This window comes from Pogona vitticeps, chromosome ZW-PAR (genome assembly GCF_051106095.1).
Source record: "Pogona vitticeps strain Pit_001003342236 chromosome ZW-PAR, PviZW2.1, whole genome shotgun sequence".
In the NCBI taxonomy this organism is placed as follows: domain Eukaryota; kingdom Metazoa; phylum Chordata; class Lepidosauria; order Squamata; family Agamidae; genus Pogona; species Pogona vitticeps.
In genome coordinates this window covers 1948331-1970390 of record NC_135800.1, presented here as the reverse complement: position 1 = coordinate 1970390, position 22060 = coordinate 1948331, and the positions used below count along the sequence as shown (strand labels likewise).

Below are 22060 nucleotides of genomic sequence, written 5' to 3'. Positions count from 1 at the left end.
GCAGGCTTTCCGATTGGAATAAAGCAAAACTAGGAGAGGGGCTCGAGTAGAGATGCAGAAGGCAATCTTCTCCATCAGACAACGATGCCCATGCGGAGCATAATTTCTCTGCATTTCTATACTGGGGGGGGGGAAGAGAGAATATATATTTGCCTGTCTGCTTTTCCGTTTGCTTTCCAGCCCCCCAACAAAAGAGAAAATTGCGACAAAATTAACATTACAAAGGGGCGAGATCAAAAATGATCCCGCCCATGAAACTCTGGGAGACCTTTGGGCTGAAATTGAGGATTAAAAATGCTTTGTGTGCGTCCCGTACACCCTTCGGCGCCCCAAAATAAGGCTGCCTAGAATTCCTCAACCTTCCCTGTCCCAAAGACAACATCAGAACGACTTTGACAGGGACCGGATTTGGCCCAAAACCAATTACATGCATTTGAATGAGAAGTTCCACCAGGAGGCAGGAAAAACGTATTCAGAAATAGAGTGACAACAGTAGGATGTGAAGGGGAACCTGTTGGCCTTGTGGTCCAGAAGGCAAGAGTCGATCAGCAAAAGCCAACATCATTATAAGCCACATGAACAGGTGGTGAATGTCTAGATCAAGAGAACTAACACCGCTAGTGCGTTTTGTTTCGGCCCAATCTCCCTTGAAGTGCTGTGTCCAGTTTTGGACAGCGCCGTTTATAGACTTTAGTATCGCCAAAAGAAGGGGCTAAAGAGTCTGGCAGTGAAGCACAACGAGATACCGTTGGGGAAGTGGGTCTGTTGAGCTCCGAAAAAGACAGAGAGGTGGTACAACAGCCATCTTCAGACGTTCGAAAGGGGCTGTCCCACGGAAGGTGGAGCCAGCTTGTTTTCCGAGGCCCCCAAAAGGGAAGGCCTGGAATAAACGGATTCAAGGAACAAGAAGGTTTTAGGGCTGTAGGAGGACCGCCTACAGAGCTCGTCTTTTGAGAGAGGCGAGAGACGGAACATGGCTCTGCGCACCTCGATCCCACAGCCCTAGGAAAAGAGGATGAGCCTTCAGCACCTGGACAGCAGCCTGAGCATCGGGCAAGCCCTCAGAACACCTGCTCCCAGAGAGAGAGAGAGAGATGTACTGTATTGTCTCTCTGTGTAAATTACATTAATGCTGTCTAAATGGCGAGTCTATGCATCTGAATTAGCATATGCAAATATGACGCCAATCTGTGTCCTCCTTTGTCCTCTTTCGGAGAGATGGGTTTCTTCCTAGTCGGTGATGCGCCACTGACCACTCTAATTAGATCCCTCAATCACTCCCAACTCGACAGGGAGGTCCAGAGGCGGTTTTCCTGCCCTCGCCCTGGAAAAAAAAAAACAAGCTGGATGGAAGGACGCAAGGGCAAAACACTGAATCACAGAAAGGCACCTGGCTGCTTGCTTCGACCTCACTGTCTTTCTGTTGTTTAACCGTTGGCCGCACGGATTCGCAATTGCGGGAGTAGCTGATCCTCACGGACTCTTTGGAAGAGATGTGATCGAACGTTGCTTTTCCTCAAAATGGGTCCAACGGTGGTAGTTAAAGCAACTTCCCTTGTTCTTTCTTCCCATAATCACTTTGGGGCACAGTTTTGCATTCTCCAGCTTCGCATTTCTGTAATTTGCGAGTCTCAATAGAACAGATCATGCCGTGAGTCAAAAATCCATACGTCGACAAGGTGCGTGTCGTGTGTCGGAGAAAAACAACATGCAGAAAAATGCACGTGTAAAAGACCCCTTTGAAAAATGGGAACAGTCGAAGGTGTGCTTGCTTTAGACAAATGGAGGAACATGTATACATTAGAGGAGGGGTGAGGCAGATTAAAATGAGAATCCTATGAGGAATCAGGAGAGAATGCAAACTGGAGGCATTCTGTGGACGCGCATGAATGCAATTTGCAGGTTTATCCAGGTATACCTTTTTAGAACTGGCAATGTCTGAATTATTTTAAAAAATCTGGAAAGTGCCAATACGGTGGACTCTGAATGTGTTAGGCGCAGATTCCGCAGACTTTCAAATAAGCAGGTGGGCATATTCATCTCAAGGCTGTCAGCAGGATGGGCCAGGAGCAGTTATTGTGTCAGTGGATGGGACCTGCAGAAGCTGGATGTAACAGTGAGCGGAGCCAGAGGGTGGATGGTGGAGACATTCACCGTGTCTTCATAGATTTAGGACCTGGAGCAGGGCAGAAGCTCATCGATTGGGCTGGGAGGGAGATCAATACAAACAATATGGTTCAAAATATTAGGCCTGCCGGCCTGCCTTCCCCCAAAATGTAAAAACCTTTTATATGTGACCGTTTCAAAATGGCATGCAACAGTAAAAGATGCATGGTACACAAATAACAAAAATATATGATCCTAACCTCAAGCCGAATTACGAAATGAGCAGGTAAAAATGTCTGGTGGCTGGAAAATTCTGATTAAGGTTTAGAGACTGGCGCTGGGATTTCAGGCTAGTTTCCCTGGACTTCCACACCAACTGTGAGTGAGACTGCACAAATGGGAGGGTCGGTTTGTTTGTTCTTCTCGGGCTGCAGGGATCAGAAATGCTTAACCCGTCAAATTTCTGCCTTCCTAGGCAACTGCGCAAAACCTGGTATGCAGCTATTCTCGTTGTCCGTTGGGAGTTAGCTGCATTGCAGTTCAGAGCCTCAGTGAGGTACCGGGATGTCCCGAGTTCAAATCTGGCTGAGGTGGCTTAGGCAAGCCATCATTCTATAAGACCCCCCTCCCGCCCTCCCACTTCTGCATGATGCGTTATCCTGTGCTTTGTCCCCCCATGACTTTTTACCCTTTTCTGTTTGTCCAGAAAACATGGTTTATTTTTAGTACTGGTTTGTACCAGTGGGGCAGTTTGCAGTTCATGTCAACGATGAAAGTCTATTTTCTTTTCTGACTTTAAAGTACCACTCTGCAGCCAAGTCCTGTGCTAATTTTTCGCAACCTATAGCATTTTTCAGTCCTTTATAAATAAAAATCTAATCATAACCTTTAACATACCTTGCCAGCGTTGCATAAAAACGATCATTGTCATCATAGTGCCTGAATTAAAGGTGTGTGTGGGGGGGGCAGCACAGCCCCCACTTGATATTGCTTTAAACAGAAGGAGAAGCAGAATTTTAGAAACACGCTGCAAAAGATGGATAAGGTGGTATGTTACTAGTTCAGTGTCATGGGGGAGAGGGTTTCAATAGCCTGGAAAAGAGACATAAGGAAAACGAGATCAAGCCAGTGCTGAAAGAGAAGTCAAGATTTTGAAGTCACAGGTATGATTTAAAACAAAATAGTGTGTTTTGCCTTGAATTCCAGGCAGCTAGCCTGGCCGTGCCCTGCTTCTGCATCACACAATTCTTTCCAAATCTGGCATAAGCAAGAAATCTTCAGACTTGGGAATTTTGCTACTACAATTCAAGGACACCAATTACAATATCCAAAACAAAAATAAAACCAACCAACAAACCCCACGGCTGTAAAAGTATCTGACATGATCAATCTCTTGATCATCAAGAATCCATTTACAAGATGGAGGATCACTTTCATAGATCAGCACATTAGTCTTAATGCAATTTATACTTAACTGTTTTTTTTTTCTGGCGGGCTGTCTTGTCTTCATAAACTCTCAGCCTGGCTTGTGTTCTCAATAGCCTGAGCGTGTCATCTGCCGACAGTAATGTGGACACACTATGCGCTGTGACAGCCATGGGAAAATTATGTGGAGGTTGCAATTTGCGAGCAGATCATTTACGTCCAAATTGAATCAAAGAGGAGTGCAGAAGTAAGCAGACTAAGATAGCTCCAGACACGGGGAAACTGTCCCAGGTAACTGTCCATGAAAACAATCTGATTCTAATTCTCCTCGCGCAGTCTGGGTAGAGATTGCAAAATACGAGCAAATAAATATCATGTTTCATATTCGGCCATTTCGTTCTGCTGTCTATCCTGTGAAATGGAGATAAGCCGACAAAAATTCAGGTGATAATTAGTCTGTAAATATGTTTTTTTTAAGGAGGTGGTTTTCCTGGTTAGTTTTCTGCAGGAAAACTAAAAGTCTTGATGGCACCATCACTTTGCTAGATTCGTATTATCACCTTTCCCCCATTACTTTCCATCTCCATTAAAATGGGAAACGACGCTTCGTGTGTCTAGTGCATGTTTAGGCCTGAGAAAAGAAGACTACGGGGAGAGAGGAGAGCACTCTTCAAAAGACTTGAAAGGTGGTCCTACAGAGGAGGGGCAGGATCTGTTCTCCATCATCCCAGACAGCAGGACATGTGACAATGGGCTCAAATGACAGGAAACTAGATTTGGGTTGAATATTAGGGGAAAAAAACTTTTCAACTGTTAGAGCAGTATAACAAGGGCGCCAATGACCTCAGGAGGTGATGCTTAGCGTTCCAATGCTGGAGGGATTCAGGAGCAAATTGGACGACCGTTGGTCCGATCTGCTTTGAATTAGATTCCTGTCTTGATCAGGGCGTTGGAAGTCACATTATGCCACTAGAATCATCTTTCTCACAAGGTGGGTCTTGTTTATTTGTGGTCCTTTACTAGTGGTTTAATGAACGAGTTCATTGCTAATAGGCTTCATCAGCTCCAACGCTGTTCTTGTGGCCCTCGTTGCTACTTCTTGGTTTGTTTGATTTTCTTTTGAAAGGGTGGTTTTTTTTAAACTTTGAAACAAGTGACATGATGATTGTGCATCTTTTCTTAGAAGACAAGTGGCCTTTTATGAAGCGTAATTCAACATTTAAAAAAGTGTGTGCTTCCCAGTCCCTTGTTTTAAAGCTATATCCATTTTTCCCCTTCCACTGCTGAGATCTGGCAGGGGTTAGGAATGGCCCCCTAGACCCTTAGGGGTGATGACAGACTCTGGATTTGCAGGGTGGTGAATAGGCTCCTTGATTCAGCCTGAAATTTACAAGAACTCCGATACCTAAAATAGGTTCAGCACCTTGGACAGCGCCCAATGCACTCAGAGGAGCTTACTGGCTCTCGTGAACCTGGATTTGCTCCTAGCAGGATCAGAAAGGGCAATGCAGCCTCCGTTTTCTGGACCTTACTCCCTCCTGCTTCACTTTCACAGTAAGCAACCAGCCAACGAAAACTCAATTTTTGGGGAGGCTGCCATCCTTCCTTTGAAGGATGGGATCTCTTCCTTTTTTAAATGGGCCTTGGGAGAGTCTGTTTTATGGGGTTATGGATAACGGGACATTACACCAACAACGCAAGGCAGTAGAGGAGAATGCCAAAAAAACACGAGCTTCCAAGACCCATAAAAGCAAACAAACTTGGCAGCCGCTTGGCTTCCTCATCATCTTTCAGGTCTTGTTATGGCTTATTTCTGCTTATTACGTAACTGCTTAAAGACCCTCTGGAGACGGCGAAGACCTTCAGCAAAGGCACGGAGGCAGCACGGAAGTCGGCAACTTTCTGAAAGAACAATATTGCTTCCTTTGACAGAGATGAGATCATTTTTCTTTAAAAAAAAGAAGAATAATGTACGCACAGCTAAAGACCGCTCTACTTCAAGCTTTTGAACTGGTTTCCAGCCACGTCTCTTCAGAGACAGGAAAAGTTACTTTTTCAGATCGCAACGTCTGGACGTTGTTTTCCATCTTAATCGTTTCCCACATGGACAAATGAGAGTTTTCCCTTTTCGTGGGCAATGTCTTTCACAGCGACTCCCTTAAATTTTTGTGCCTTTTTTCCCCTCTATGACATTTATTTCTCAAGAACTATAACTTAAAATAGGCTCTTTTGGTTTCCAGTGAGTTCTGTGTGGAAAAAATAAATGGTCTGTGGCTCCCATATTGTGGAAGGTATTACAAAATGTTTCCACTTTGACTTATTTTCAGAAGGGAGTAAAAATAAAAAAAAGTATCTTTTAAAACTGGTTTACTATATGACATCTAACCTGCCCTCATCATATTGTTTTAACAGTATCCTTTGTGCATTTTAATGGTTTCTATTATATTTACATGTTTTACAATGGGGTTGATTGCATGACTTTATGACTCTTAGTTAAGAACTTGACTGTTCTTATTCTTTTAGGAAGGTTTGTAAGCCACCACGAGTGTTATATTTTAGTAGAATATGTAAGGATGAAATAACAACTGTAAATAAACACATTTGATCAGGAACATAAATTGCTTTTCCCTCCGGATGCCACAACTCCTGGGGTAGGTTTTGCTCTATTATCTAAACCTTTTTAAAAAAACTACACTTCTTGAGCTCAATGGTTTGGAGCAGCTGGCTGCAGAGCCAGGAGTTCAAATCCCCACCGTGCTACTCGAGAGAAGGGCCAGAACATATGGGGCTGATGGGGTGAGGCGACCTGCCACCTGTGCAATATTAGGCAAGCTGCATGATTCAAGAGCACTACCAAAGGGAGGAACTCGTAATCTACTTCTGAGTACGTTATATCTTTTATTTTTTGGGGGGGGGAGCCATAAATCAGAATGAACATGATGGCATATAGGTAAAGGTAAAGGTTCCCCTTAACAATTTTTGTCCAGTCGTGTTCGACTCAAGGGGGCAGTGCTCATCCCCGTTTCCAAGCCATAGAAACGGGGATGTGTTTTTGTCCGAAGACAATCTTCCGTGGTCACATGGCCAGTGCGACTTAGACACGGAACGCTGTTACCTTCCCACCGAGGTGGTCCCTATTTATCTACTTGCATTTTTCATGCTTTCGAACCGCTAGGTTGGCGGGAGCTGGGACAAGCGACGGACACTCACTCCGTCGCGTGGATTCGATCTTACGACTGCTGGTCTTCAGACCCTGCAGCACAGGCTTCTGCGGTTTAGCCCGCAGCGCCACCACGTCCCTTAACTACTATTAATTTTTCTGCATTCCTGTCCCAACTTTTAAGAAAGACATAGAGAGAATTCCACTTTTTCAGCCTCATAACCACCCTAGAGGGTTTTTTTTTAAAGAAAGGAGTCAGCCTTCATGGAAGATGCTGAGCTGTCATATTTTGGGTCCATGTGTATTCAAACTAGAGATGTCAACAACAATAAGAGCTTCCTCAGAGTTAAAACTGGTTAGCTCTGCAATTATTCTGGCAATATAGACTCAGATCCGTTAACAGCGTGAACAAAATACACCCGAAAACGTCTACCCGAGTGGCTGTGCACGAAGGGGTGACACCCCCCCCACTAAATTTTACCCCCATCAACCCCAGCACAGAAATATCACCTTTTGTGATCCCTTGTTTTCAAGATTCCTGAAGGATTTCATTCCAAATGTAGGGTTTATCCCAAATCTGAGGGGGGGAGGGAAACGTCCCACTTCAGGTCCTTCTGCCTTTGGGTTTATCAGGCCGTGGCAGATACACAGAGGACTTTGGAATTCCGACAGTGCCCCACACATAGTATTGCTCTAGGGCACTGTTTTGCAACCTGGAGGGGGTTCATAACTCCCAAGGGGATCACAAAATGTTTTCTGTCCGTTGTGGATCACCTTATATGCGTTGCAGACCTGGCTAAATCATCTCTCCCTTGACCTCTGAAAGTGAGACATTAAAGCTAGCGTGTATGAGTATGTAGAGGAAACAGGGCTCTTCGGGAAGAACGAAGGCTCTACTTAAAAATGCCTTTTTATGCAAAGATGGGGACAGGGGGATCGTAGGGTACCGGGCTATTTTAAAAGCAGGTCACAACTCAAAAAAGGTCGGGAACCACAGCTCTCAGGAAACTGGTCACGGCTAAGGAGGGCTGGGAGGCCATTTCGTTTTCCCACTAAGCTTTTTAAAAATATTATTATTATTATTTTAATAAAGTTATTATCAATCCATTCAAACTAGCACAACAGAACAATGCCTATTGTATTAGAATAACAGTAAATTCCTTATTCAAAAATTCTTATACCTATTGTTCGCATGATCTCCTTATTTTTTCCACATAGCCTCTTTTGTGGCTCAGTATTGCATTTTTATGTCTAGCGGAGGCCACCTGGAATCACCAGCAGTTCAGCGCATTGTCCACTTGGTTTACTCTATTTATCAACCAAATGTAGGATTTCAACAGGGGGTGCCATATCTTCATAAAGTTCTCTTTTCAAAGCTTCCTTCTGATCCATCGAGTCAGGGTCTCCATCAACGCCACTGCCCTTATTTTCTTCCTATAACTTGGCCACAAAGCTATCGGTTCAATATTTTGGTAGGGAAACGGAGAGACCCAAAACGGCATCCCGCAGACCCCACTGCAGCGTAGGAGGTCTGAGCGGGGTGTGTGTGTGGTGGCTTTAGCAGTGGCGAAGCTGTCGGTTCAGGCAACGAGAAGGTCAGCTTGCTTGTGCAGTTTTGTTCCAAGTGACATTTGCCGTCGCGAACCCCGCATGGGGTGCAACGGGCGCAGAATCCTGCTGCGTTTTGTCCTTCTGCTCTTGCTCGCGGTCTGAATGTATATTGTTATAAGTGCTGAGCTGACTGATTTAACTCCAGAGGAGCATTCGTTATTGAGTTTGACACCGTGCGTTTGAATACGCATCAACCCAGAAGATGGCAAGGCAGCCTTTTCTGGAAAGCCTGCTTCCTTTCCGCCAGCTGGCTTGGCTGTCCGAACACCCCGCTCAACACTTTCTTCCCCCTTTGGGGAGGTCAAGGCCTGTCCTGTTTCTGTTGCACCCACCCCAGGACCAAGGGCACAGCCTTTAGCTGAGCGGGCAGGGGCTCCAGAGCTACCTCCACCCTCTCTCCTCCACTGCGTGCCGTCCTGGATCATTGCAGAAGTCACCTTAATGCAAATGGCCGTGGGGCAGGCATGAAGGAGGCTTGAAGGAAGATGTCAATCTAGGGAGGCACACATGGAGCGGGAGAGAGGAGAAATGCCACTGATGCAGCAAAATTCTCCCTCTTCCTTTCTCTCCCCCTTTTCCCAGAGAAAAGCAGTTGTCTTTTTTTTTTGGTTCTCTCTGAATATGCAGCAGTCCTGTGCACGCCTCTCCTGCAAGGCCTCCATCCTTTCTGACAGCTGCGTCTTAAGTTCAGAAGAAAATCATAGCTTTCGTTCTGCAGGTGTAATGGGAAGCAAAGGGAGGCAAATAACGGAGAGGAAGCTAAATGCATCCACATGGAAAGCCGCCAGTGGCAAACAAGAAGTGTTCTCCCTCTGGGAAAAGTGCTGCAGAGAAAGAGAGCAGACACGGCCAAGTTCATAGTAGAGGGTTAAGGCATAGTCATGCAGGGAGAGCGCAAGGGTAAGTAAAAAAATATGTCATTCATTCATTCATTCATATATTAATGCATAGGTGCATAATTAGATACATTGGCCAGAATCCTATTGGAATTTTATTCCTGAGTAAGTGAATGGATGTAAATCACAGTATTGGATCGCAGTGAATTGACAAGGCAGTGTTCACATGGCTAGTCAACATGCCAGTCACCAGTTGCAGGACTGGTATATGAATAGGCACGCAAGCAGCACCTTGTTCATTCACTGCTGTGATTTTTTTTCACCACTTCACTTATTCCGGAGTAGAGTTTCAGGACAAAAACTTGGTTTATTAAAAGGGGAGTGATCGAAAAGATCACCCTTGCAGAGGAAGTGGCTTCTGTAGAAGCATCCTGTATTTTCTTTGGAAGAGACCACACTATGGACACTGACTTGATCTTGGTAATACGCCGTTAAAAAATAATGGGAAGGAAAAGTTGCCACAGGCAATATGGGCAAAATCAGGACAGGTCTCCAGAGTCCAATAACCTTCAGCACATCAGGCTGCTCCGCTAAGCCCTCCCTCTCTCCCTCCCTCCCTATTCAGGTGTTAAAACCTGGAAGCAGGGAGGGCAGCAAAGGGTAGCAGAAACATGGAGATGCATCTTAAGTCCCTCTTCCCATTTCCCTCCCCCTTTCCCCAAGTATTAATCAGACCCAGCATAAAAGTTTGAGAAGTTCCATGTAAGCAACCCCGACATTATTGCCGTGAAGAACCTAACGAATTACGTAGATCCGATTGAAAGCGTCTGGATCAGCACCACCTGGTGAATTTCTGGCTCTCCAGGGACTCAAACCTGAATCTCCGAAGTTCAAGGGCAGTCGTCTAACCGCTATCCCACATTATTTCCAATGAGTTGGGTGTAGAGAACCATCGTTTCGTAGGAGAAAGAAAGCTCCCGAATAGCAGTGGGGCAGGAAGAGGAAGACGAGGTGGAATTAAGCCCAGCTAAGCCTCAAAGTCTTCCAGTTTCAGCCTCTCTCCCGGGTGAGCCACCTTCAGCTGTCTGTAAGGTGCCTACGAGGTAGAGATAATTCCCAAACTGGAGAATTGGTAGTCGAGAAAATCAAAACATTTCATCAATAAATGTTCAAGACTTCCCAATTAACCAAAGTTAAGCTCTTCTTTTAAAATCGGAGAGAAAGATTGGGGTACTGGTTAAAGCATTGGTCTTCAAGTGAGTAGATCCGAGTTCAAATTCGTTCTCAGGCAGAACATTTTCTAGCTGACCTTGAGCTAGACAGACAATCTCTCTCTCTCCCCCCCCCTTGCCCCTTCACGGTGGTGTTGTGAAGAGAATGGAAGGGGGAAGAGGGTAGCCCTATAGACCACCTTGAGCTCCATGGATGAAAGACAGCAAACAAATTAATAAATCATTAGCCATAACGTGACAGTCAGGATGTTTCTTTAAAGTGATTCTGTAAAGTGATTTGTGGCTTCTTTTTTACTTCCCCTCCGGGACCCGCGGCTTAATGTTTGCCTGAAGTTCAGCACTTCAGCAATTTTTGTGCTCTGTAGATGCATCTTTTAGGAAAGTGAAAGTGGACACAAGATCTGAAATAAAAAGAACTCGCAGAGTATCCCTTATTGGAAGTACAAGCTCTTTGGCTCTCGTAATTTCAGCGAAGGGTGTTCGTAAACAAATAAATCAAGCACTGCTTAAGCTGTCACTTTTACCTCTATTGCTCAAGTTTCATGTCTGAATTTTTGTATTTCTTTCATTCTGGGTTCTTATAAAGAGATGCCCTTTTTTTAGGTTTTGCATTTTTTTCTGGTCCTTTCATTTTACACAGAAAAGCTCTTTTTTTGGGGGGGGGAGGTGTTCTTTTTTTATATCCTAGCATTGCAAAAGCTCTAAAGATTCTTTAAAAACTGCTAAAAAAAAGCAGAGGCAAAGCAACAGAGAATTAATCTACTCCAAAACCAGGCAACAATCCATAAGGAGGAAAATTTATCATCAGATTTATGCACGTCCTAGTTTCTATCAAACATATCGGTTCAGCGCTATGCACCAAGCACAACAAAGACTCTCGGCAGCTAGCACCCGGGCACGTACAGGTTGCCTGGCACACAGAGACAAAGCAACCAAGAACAAGAGAGGAATGCCCTGAGATCTACCCAACCATCCTCCTCCACCACCATAGACACTGCCCAGTGGCACCCTGGCGCTTTCATAAAGGCCACACCCTCCTCTTTACACTCAGCCTCAATGCCTTCCAATGGATGCCTTTCTCCCAAATGAATGCAACAGGTGTCTAAGTAAAGTTAAAAACAAAAAATCCTAGGACAGAGAATTATGGGATTCGTAGTTTAAGAACAAAACAAAACTCAAAACCTCAATTCCCCAACTTACTCTAAACTTTAAATCGAGTTAATTATCTCTAAATCTAAGTCCAGGGGCTGTTTATGCCCTTGCCAGAACCCACAGTGATCTTGGCACTGAAATTGGGGAGCAGTCAGGAGGGCTTCGCTTGGAAAGCAACCCCACGGCAGCTGTTTTGGCAGCAAACCTCTGCCAGCTGTTGGCTTGCTCTTCATGGGCTTCCCAAAGGCCACCAAATTTCAGCTGCAAAACCGGTGCGGTGCCTTTCAATTGAGCAAAACCTTGGTTTTCAAGGGGAAAGGGTGCCTGACAGCTGTTTGTTTAAATTTGCCAGCACAATATTTGTCAGAACTGCTGGAGGTTGGGAGTTCGATTCCCCCACGGTGCTTCCTTGGCAGGGGCTGGACTCGAGGGCCCATAGGGTCCCTTCCAGTTCTGCAGTTCTAACATTATTATTTGTTTCTAACTATGGGTGGTGCAGCTTTTTGTGTGGTAGGCCAGGAAAATGACTGGGTTGTGTGTTGCCCAACACACCTATGGAATCATTGTGCAGTTGTTTGCCTTTGTCGTCTGGTGCATTTTCTTTTAATTTTGCCTCCTCGGTTATTTTTCTGGCAATGCACAAGGTCACTTTACCCCTGAGCCTTTTTTCTGTTATTAAAAAAAAAAGGCTTGTTTAAAATGGCACAACTACTCTAGGGAAAATGTGTACCTTGGCGGCGAGTGGGGAAGAAGCAGGGTATATTACTTGTGACGCACCATCACAAAATACCACCCCTCGGTGGCTATTCGTAGCCAGCGTCCGTCTCTTGCAAAGTTTCAAAATGAGTTCGCTCCCCCGCCCCCTCCTCTGGAGTATGACTCCAGAAAGAGGAACAGATACACTTGGAAGCTCCCACATAAAAATCGCTGCTCTGAAAAAATAAAAAAAAATATCTTACCTCTGCTTTCACCCTTGGTCTCTCTCTCTCTCTCTCTCCTTGCGATTTTTCTCCTGGATTTTATTAACAGAAGAGATTCATGATTCATACCGCAACGAGACGCTTAATGCTCCTGACTGCCGGGCTCATTAAAGAGTCATGAAGCTTGGTAACTCTGCGGTAGCAACGCGTTTGGGTGACCCACGAGTCGCTGCGGAGGGAACTCCCGGCTGGAAACGGGGGTCTTGCCATTCGGCCCTCGGAAAGAAGCAGCAGGTTATTGTGGCATTAAATTTAAAACAAAAATTAGCAGCAGAGTAACACCCCCTATTGCGTGACCCTCCTTCGTTATTATTTCATAAAGCTGGGGCCCATATGGGCAATTTATCAGTTGCACCTTCTGACTTTGCTGCCTGGCAACATTATAGTTTGAATATACGTCTTTTTCCCACAGGGACACCCCCTCCCCATTTAGGTCCCTAAGCTCGTAGTGACCCAGCGCATTTTGAGAAACAAAAAGATAAAGACAGAATGGCCATGTTAATATTGCCCCGTATTGGACATGTAGTGGCATTTATTTAACTATTTTCAGTTTTGCAATTCAGAGGGTACTAAAGCTTGAGATTAGAACCGCAGCTTGAAAATAAAGAACAGTTTGGAAATCATAGAAGGTAAGAACGGGAATTATAAAATTACCCACAAACAGCAATGGTGGAGGGGGAGGGAACCTAATAAAATACAAAACCCTATAAGGCATGTTCTGATATTAAGACTTTTTTCCTCCTAAATATATCCCCAACCCCCAGCCCCAAATCTTCCCTGGTTTAGGAAGGCCAAACACCGGGAGGAAAACCTTTAAAACATCAGCAACAACAACAACATGTAAGAGAAATTGATGCAGGACTACTTGATTACTGGAATTAAAGATTGTCGCATTTCTTTTTAGATGTTTCTTGAGTTTGCAGAGTGGATTCCTGTGCGATAATGTGTACCTTTCATCACCTGATCCAAAACATCACCACCTAGAATTTATTTTATGGGGATTCTATTTGCATATGAGTCATAACCCACGTTCTGAGACAAAGAGGCATTTTGGTTTAAAAATAAATGATGCAGCAAAGTGTGGCCTTGCCTGAAAAGTGATTGTATTCGTTTCCAAAGCAGCGGGCTTCTTGAGAGAGTGCCTGACACTCACTTTTTATGAGCAAAAATGTCCAAAATAATACAGTGCTTAAGAAAAAAAACAAAAAACACCCTCTGCCGTTTATAAATAAGGATATTATCTGAGATAGCTATTCTATAAAACTGTTACTCCAACCAATTCAGGGCTTGAAAGCAACCAGTTACAAATAACTAATTATTTATAATTAACTTGGTGTAGTTATTTTTAAAGTAAAATAATGAGACTTTGACCATATGGTATTGCAAATGTCATTTGAGAAGATAAAATGACTTGTTTTGTGGTTATTTTCATTGTTATAGGAGTGTGGTCTCACAAAATGGTGAGGAAGGAGGAATATCACGCGATTCAAGGGCTGGCTCATGCTGCTGCTTTGTTTTATAATTTATAGTAATCTTAGAACTGCTAGAGCTGGGAAGGGACCCTGTGGGGTCATCCAGTCCAGCCCCTGTCAAGGAGGCCCCGTGGGGGGGGGAATCGAACCCCCAACCGCTGGCTCTGCAGACAGAGACCTCAACCCCTGAGCTATCCAGTGCTCGGTTGTGGGAGTGAAAGTGATAACTGTGTGTCGTAAGAAGAACATGTTTTGAACCACAGACCTTCTGCTTGCAGCCTTTTTTTTTTTAAAGTAATGAATGGTTAAATAGTTACTTTGGAGAAACAGGAAAGTGAAATGACTTCTTAAAAACCAGTGATGAACTCCTTTGGGGGGTTACACGCCTTATGAGTGTAACTCGTTCCTTTTAATAGCCACTTTCTGTGCATTATTCTTTGCAATTTTACTGTTGCCACGAAAGCACAGGGGTGAGAAAGCGGAGGCTGTTTCTGGAAGCCCTCCGAAAAGGCCCTAACCACCCCCCCTTTCTTCGTCCTCTTCTAGAGAATGAGCTGCGGTTATATCCTCTGCACCGTCCTCCTGTCGGTGGCCATCCTCTTAGCCGTGACGGTGACCGGCGCCATCCTCTTCATGAACCACTACCACACGCCCGTGACAGAGTCCCCGCCTCTCATCAGCACCAACCCTGATGAATCCAACGCCTTGGTCACCATCGAGAAAGCCGACGGCTCCCGCATCAACATCTTCATCGACCGCAATTGTCCGAATCAGGCCAGCGGCTTCACCCGGCTGGAGGGCCTCCAGACCACCCTCCTGAGGGCGGTGACCGACCACGACGCCGAGGCCAAAGCCTCCAAGGGTCAGGAGAGGGCTCTGCTGGTCGGCCTGTCCGACGAGGTGTCCCGGTTGCTGGCTCACGCCTCTCAGCTGAGAACAGACTGCGACGGCTTGAAGAAAGGGCACGTGGCCCTGGGGCAGGAGCTGAGCGCCTTGCAGAATGAGCAAGGGCACCTCATCCAGGTAAGAGTCCGGAGGCCGGCCTCCATGCCCTCCCCGCCCTCCCCACAGGTCAGCCGTCGGAGAAGCCCAAGGAGCCCGGTGGTTGACCCACAGGGGAACAAAACGAAATCTAAAATACAGAGGCATGCATGGTCTTCATTAAGATGAACTGCAGTCTCGGCAGGGGTGTGTTGCAGGAGCTCCCAAACGCGTCTCCATTTTGAGAAGCACCCTAATTTTGGATCAACGGCCCAGAAGGAAAGAAAGGAGAATTACTGTGTCTCCCTCTTTCGCCTACTGCTGCCATGACCTTGGCAGGACTGAGGCCAGAGTCCTCTCTGGACCTTTAGGCAGTAGTCCTTGTTAGTCTACAGGTCTGAATCTATTTTCTTAAGGAAGGGAAGTCCACCCTTAATGACAGTCAAGACAGAAATTCCTTCAGTAAATCAGCCAATGACTTGACCAATCAATGACAGAAATTGGTCCCACCAACCCCAGCACAGAGGTTGGGAATATCAGGTTTTTTCGACTACACCACCCAGCATCCCCTACCAGTTGAGCTGGGGGGATGTCGTCAGAAAACACAATGCTTTAAAACTCTGCCCCAGTACGCCTGCCAGTCCAGTTTCGGGAACATCTCAGAACAAAATGTCCCTGTTTATCTGGCCTGTTGTTCAATTCAAATTTCTGATCCCATATAAAACAAAAAAACAGTGGCTGACCTGAGAATCCTAAGAGCCTGGAACACAGCCGGGAGAGAGGTACTCATCAACTTATTTTCACCTTTTCCCCTCTTCCATTTTCTGTAAGCCTCCCCCCGCCTCCACCCCCACTAAAAGCAAAGCTGAAACCTATCACAGAAAACATGGGCCGGAATGGCATTGTGCACCAAGTGATCTTTTATGGCCAGAGTTGCAAATATTTACTGTCTTGCCTTTAATACATTCGGCACCATCATCTGCCCAGAGTATCTGGTTTATAGGTTGTAAAAACCTCAAATAGTTATATATTATATATTTTGCACTAGCTCCATGTGTTGTTGTTTTTTGCCAGAGAAAATAAAGTGCGTAGGAGATACATTCCATCAGTTAGCATGCCATCATATATCTTCATCCGTATATATCTCTCTCTCTCTCTCTATGTGTGTGTGTGTGTGTGTGTCCATTGTTGCAAGATATACACAGAACGGCAGAAAACTTTGATCTGCTGGGCTTCAAACGCCCACACCTAAATTAGAGGTTAGAAGGGAAAGTCCTTCAGTTTGCCACGTAATGCAAATTTCCAGATCTCTTATTACCCAGACAAATACCTGGACCACAACACAGCTATCCTTCAATAGTTCCGTATACCCACCCTGAGGCCCTCCAATGAAAAAATGTATGCATATTTTCATACCTATACATCTGTATTGGAAGAGACGGTGCAAAATAAAGCAAAAGCTAGCTCCATGAACTGGTTAGGAAATCCACCAGGCTGATTTGCCAGATATGGTTTTAGTAGATTCTTCAGTAAAATCAAATCGATTGAAATGGAAGTTTCATCACCTTTCATATCTAGTAGTTATTTTCATTCGGCACAGCTCACACCCAGTAAGAGATGGCTCACGTTGCACCTCAGTGATTCCCAGTGTTGAGTCCATGAATTTTCTTGGACTAAAGCTCCCATAAGCCCTCGCCACTAGCTGCGCTGCCCAGGGTTTCTGGGAGTTGTAGTCCAAGAACACCTGGTTTAGCCAAGGTTGGGAACCTCTCTTGTACCTGACTGCCTCGTAAATGTTAAAGATGGTTGGCTGGACGGACAAATCTCTCCATTGGGGTTTTCCCCATAGTTTTTTTTTTAATTCAAATTTCTCTGCTAAAAACCTTTGTGTCCAGGCTACCTGAAGGTCCGTATCTCCCCATATGAGCCTTCTCACCACTTAAGATTGTCAGAGGAGGCCCTCCTCTTGGTCCCATTGCGGGCTGATGGGGACACAGGAGAGGGCCTTCTCTGTGGCCGCTCCCAGGTTATGGGATGCTCTCCCTCGAGAGATCAGCCTGGCTCACCTCCTTTTTATCCTTCCACCAACACCTGAAGACCCACTTTTTCAGGCAAATTAATGAACTAATTTTGTGATATTTTAAGATCAACGAGTTAGATGTCCTTGCTGATTTAATAATAAGGTGACCCCCTGATACCACCCCCAAAGGAGGGGACTGGTAAACCACTTCCGAATACTTCACACCTACAAAACTCTGAGAAAGTCACCTTAATTTGGAATCAACCTGAAGGCATGTGATTTAATTATTGGGTGCAGGACGGAATCTGCCACAATTAGGGAGAATAACTAATCTAAATTCAGTCTACGCAGACTTGTTCCTGTTCCAGCTTCTGTTAGATTATAGACTATTAATGCTAAATTAGGTATACTGGCCGAGACGTCTCTTACTGTGGAACCTCATGAGAACATAATGTAGCCCTCCTCTGACTCCCCATTCACCAACTTTATCCAGCTTGCGAGGTAGGGTTAGGCTAAAGGGGGGAGCGACAAGAATAGCGAACACCATGGCTGAGCAGCCATTCACTCTGTCCCACCCTGGTCTATATACCTTCACTTTCTATAATGACAAGCTTAGCAAAGGGAAGAAGGACAGCTATACACACCAAAGGGGTGCTATCGTTTATGATGCTGAAACCCTGTCCACGTCTTTCTTTTCTGACCCACATTCCGGCTTTCCCATTTTCTCACTGTTTCGGAGGTCACTGTTCATCACTTGGTGAAAGAAAGGAAATGGGCACCTGTCGTAGGCTGAGGTGCAGCCGAGAGCCTCCCGTGCATGCAGAGCAGAGGAGATTGGCTAAGGACCAGAGTTGGCATCACCGGATTCACCACAAATACATAAATAAAACACAGCAATTTTTTTTAAGCTTGTATCTTCCATAAAAAGGGGTCTGCAGAAAAATCAGGATTGGTTAGGCAGCTATAAGGGAGAAAAGAAACTCCGTACCTGTTTTGCATGTAAGTTTTGAGAGCTAATTTGCCAGCCAGGTAGCTAAAGGCTGGCAAGCCCTCGGGATACGGGCTCACCTCAGTGAACTTCTCTGCGTTTTGATTGAAGCCATCAAAGGAGGCACTGGAAATTCGGCACTGGTGCCTGGGGCAAGGTTAAATGGGGGGGGGGGAAGTGAAAAAAAGAACAGCCATTACTTCCCCATGGTTTAGGGCAAACTTGCATAATCTTAGATGCACAATAGCTAAGCATTTTGATATTATATATTCAGGTGAGGCCTTGCAGGGTGAGGGACCCACAAAAACCCAGCCTGGAACATCATGACTGGACTACTGTAGCCCATGGGGCTGTCCGTGAAGAGTCTCCAACCATTAATGTTGGGGCCCTTCTGCTTAACCCACAGCAAAGTGGAACTACAGTAAATATCAAACACTTGCTTTCATTCTTGAGGTGCAAAATTCATCTCAGAGAAATGCTGGGACATTCACTGGATTGTTTGCCTCTCAGAAGCAAATTCGTTTATACGGGTTAAAATTGGTCAAATAGATTAATCCACTTGCAACTTCAGTGGCATAAAGACCTCTCCTGCAATGCCATTCATGGTCTTCTCAGTCTTCGTTGGATTTTTTCTTCTAACGGGGTGGGAGTCACTCTTTTTATATATTTTTATTAACCCCTTTAAAGCTTTGGGATGGCTTGAACGTGCCAAAATCTTCTCGGTCTTCCTTACTGGTCCCACCGATTCTTTCCTATCTGCAGTTCTTGGGGTCCCGTATAATTTGCTTGTGCTTACAATAAATTTGATTTGTGTTGGGGTCTCGGCCAAGTCCAGAGTGAATCTTTTAGGATGCTGCGCACTTCAGTTTTGTGCTTGGACCTGTCCTTTTGACTTGGCATCAGCCGGCTTTGTTGAACTCAAGAGTTTCGAAAGCTATATTTTAAGGAACTAATGCATTTTGCAGCTTATTCCAAACCCAGAGAGAGACACAGAGAGAGAGAACTCCTTACCATTAACGTTGCAGTTGGAGGAGATTAGCAACTCCTTATATTCTTCATTACATTCCTGCACAGAAAAAGTAACATAACCTCAGAAGATTATTTTTTTAAAAAGGGGGGATGTTGCTATCCCATAATCACTTCCTCTCTTGAGTAACATGCCACAGCTGTTGTTTTTATTTGAACCAGTTACTTCCAGGCTCTGGATTTTATTGAGCTAATCAGCCGAAGTGCATTCACCCACCCACCTAGCACCGTCTGCTGAATAGGTCAGTAGACATCAGACTTAACGGGGCAGCAACTTTATCTGATTAGGCTCTCTTAATGACTGGTTATCTCCTTTATCTCTTTACCCACTGACTCTGCAAGAAGGAACCCTTTCTTTTAAAGCTAAGTTGGCAATCCAGGACTCCAAAATGAACTCTCAGAAATACAGGAAAGAGAAAGAGAGAGAGAGGAAAAAAAAACCCCGATTTCCTTCCCAGCAGAAAAAGAAATACGTTCCTCTACATTTCTAACCACACAATATATTTTCAGGGCACCATCCCCGCAACTGATCTGTGCTTAGGTTGTTGACCAATTTCTCTGTTTCTGCTCTCTTTTGTCTCCCAAGCCTTGGGAGGTTGGGAGAGATGCTTTTAAAACTTACAATGGCCATTTTCTCTGAAGGCCAAAGGTGAGTCCTGCAACCTTGGCCACAGGAGGGACAACATTATTTTCACCTGTCAAGGAACCTTATTCAGTTCTGGCCCCTTTTCACCTCCTAGAATGGTAGCATTGGGGTCAAGAGAAGGAGCTAGAAACGCTCTGTTCAACAACATTGAACAAAGACCCCCCCCCCCCAGGACAGAGGAAGAGACATCTCAAAGCTGCCTCGGTCTCATGCAAGCCACAGGGGCAAAGAACAGGCAGTGGGGTCAACCTCTATTGTGGTTGGGTGTTAATTATTGATTATTAATATCTGCCTACACAGCAAGTGCTGTGGGGATTCACTGCCCTATGTTGGGTTTCTGCCAGTTCAAGAGATCTCGTTCCACTCTCTCGTTGGTGGCCCTACAGTTGTCGTGTGGATTCCTCCTGACTCCCCACCCACCCCTGCCCCAACCAGATCTCTCTAGAGGTTAATTCTGCGAGGTGAAGGACGGCTGATGCATTTCCCCCCTTTGCTATGTCTAAAGTAACACACAAATATTAAGGCCCCACAAAAAGTGAGCAGTGATTTCACACCGTGGGAAGCTGCCCAAGAATAATGCCAAGTCAAACTATTCTAGACCAATTAAAAATGAAAATAAAAAGTACAAAAGGCAACATCTTATTGGAGGAAATGCTGGAGTCATGGGAAACTCCCCCTCCTCCCTTTTGCTGACGGTCCATCCTGCAACGGGGCCCATCATATTTTGTTCTAGTGACGGATGCAGGAAAGGGTGACAGATGGCCTGTCGGGAAAATAGAACCGTTTGCATGATCGTCTTTAATGCGATTTGCAAAAGGCAACAGGATTCTGCTTACTGAGTCCGGTGGCCCCTTTAAAGCCTAGCCGGTTTATCGTGGGGTAAGCTGCAGTGCTGTACAATCTACATCACTTTAACGTGTGAAGATCCTTAGATAGGCACATGGTTGGGCCGAAGAGGAGCTGGTGAATAATTAGATCGGATAGAAAACGACATGCAAAAAGCAAATACCAGCTAGGAAAGTTGTGTCAAGTCAAGTGTGAGGAACGTTTTCTCAGCCGGAGGGGCTGGATTCAAATTTCAAAGAAGCTCTTAGAAGCTGCCTATCAGCGGTGGATGTGATTTTGGGACCAAACTACCAAATGCATTTCAGCTGAAAGCTCTGACTGGTTTAGGAGAGGAATCTCGATCTTTTAGAGTGGAGAAGAAACCCCATAAAAGCCCAGGGAACTCAACAAATGACAGAGAAAGGTGTGCGACTTTCTAAAGCTCTGGAGCCAGTTTCCAGAATTTGAGATTCCCAGTCTCTGTGTTAACACTTTAACATCTAACATGCATTTGGAAACAAAATGTGCAGATGGGGGGAAAATATGCAGCTGGGGGGGAACAAATGGGATGGTTGGAAACTGATAGATGCACCCTGATGCCTCACTCTAAGAGGTACGTACCCAGTTTCTTCTGAGTATATTTATTATTTATTATTTTATCTTCTCTGAGGAATTGATGTCAAGGGATCTATGGGGCACTCCCAGTTGCTCTGGTTTCATTTTATACCAGCCACAAGCTATCGCAGCAACAACAACATTTAAAATACAATATGACCTCCTCTATCCACGGGTTCAGTATCTGCAGTTTCAGTTATCAACGGTTGATCCTTGAGGCCCCAGTCCTGCTTCCTTGTAAGTTGTATATAGACTTTATCATTACCCACGGTTTCAATCATAACGTAATAGATCATGGATACAGGGATCCTACTGCACCAGCTCGTTAATTTCTGAAATCCCAACATTAAATAAACCTCATTAATACCAACAAACCGTATTTGAATTATAGAATCTGGAACTTAACCAAAAATTAATTGGTGGATGGGAGTGACTTCAGTCCGTCTTATGCAACGGCCAGAACAAAGTCTGCAACCTTCGGAACAAACTCAGCATCTCTGGCTCCACCACAAAACCAATAGGCTGTATTATAATCATTTGTTATTAAATTTGTATGTTATTCATGGCATAAAAGCAATATGCGACGTAGTTCTGCTTGATGTATTTTCTGCTATAATGAATGAAAAACCATTTTCTGCTTTAATTTCTAAATGTAACTCTCTTAGAAAAATTCAATAAAGGCAATCTGTTCCCTATTTATGGAGCAGGGGGTGGGGGTGGAAGGAAGGGGAAAAGGCTGTGGTAAATTGGGATTTTTCTTCTTTCTCTCTCTCCCCCCCCTCCCCAGCTGCTGTCGGAAAGTCAGGCGAACATGGCAAGGCTGGTGAGCTCGGTCAGCGACATCCTGGACACTCTGCAGAAGGAGCGGAGCGGGATCCGACCTCGACTTAAGGCCGACCTGCAAAAGGCTCCTGCTCGGGGGGCCCGGCCAAAAGGCTGCTCCAACGGTATGAGACCTTATTTCTCATCTTCTGCTCCGTCTGCT

At 45.1% G+C, this 22060-nt stretch overlaps 1 protein-coding gene and 1 long non-coding RNA gene across 3 annotated transcripts in view; one reads left to right on the top strand and one right to left on the bottom strand.

Moving 5' to 3' along the window:
• FIBCD1 (fibrinogen C domain containing 1) overlaps window positions 1-22060 on the top strand; it is a 67395-nt gene that overhangs the window by 13351 nt on the left and 31984 nt on the right. Inside the window, exons 2-3 of the mRNA XM_072984872.2 lie at window positions 14521-14997; window positions 21863-22022. Of these exons, the coding sequence (XP_072840973.2) occupies window positions 14521-14997; window positions 21863-22022 (637 nt within the window). The remainder of the gene's footprint in view (window positions 1-14520; window positions 14998-21862; window positions 22023-22060) is intronic.
• Window positions 10593-21337, bottom strand: LOC144585138 (uncharacterized). 2 transcript variants are annotated; one of them, XR_013539649.1, is made up of 4 exons: window positions 18975-21337; window positions 17964-18110; window positions 12482-12718; window positions 10593-10771 (listed from the first exon to the last, which is right to left on the bottom strand). It is a non-coding gene; the product is annotated as an uncharacterized LOC144585138 (long non-coding RNA). The 2 variants fall into 2 exon arrangements; XR_013539650.1 differs by lacking the exon at window positions 10593-10771 and having other exon boundaries at window positions 12417-12718.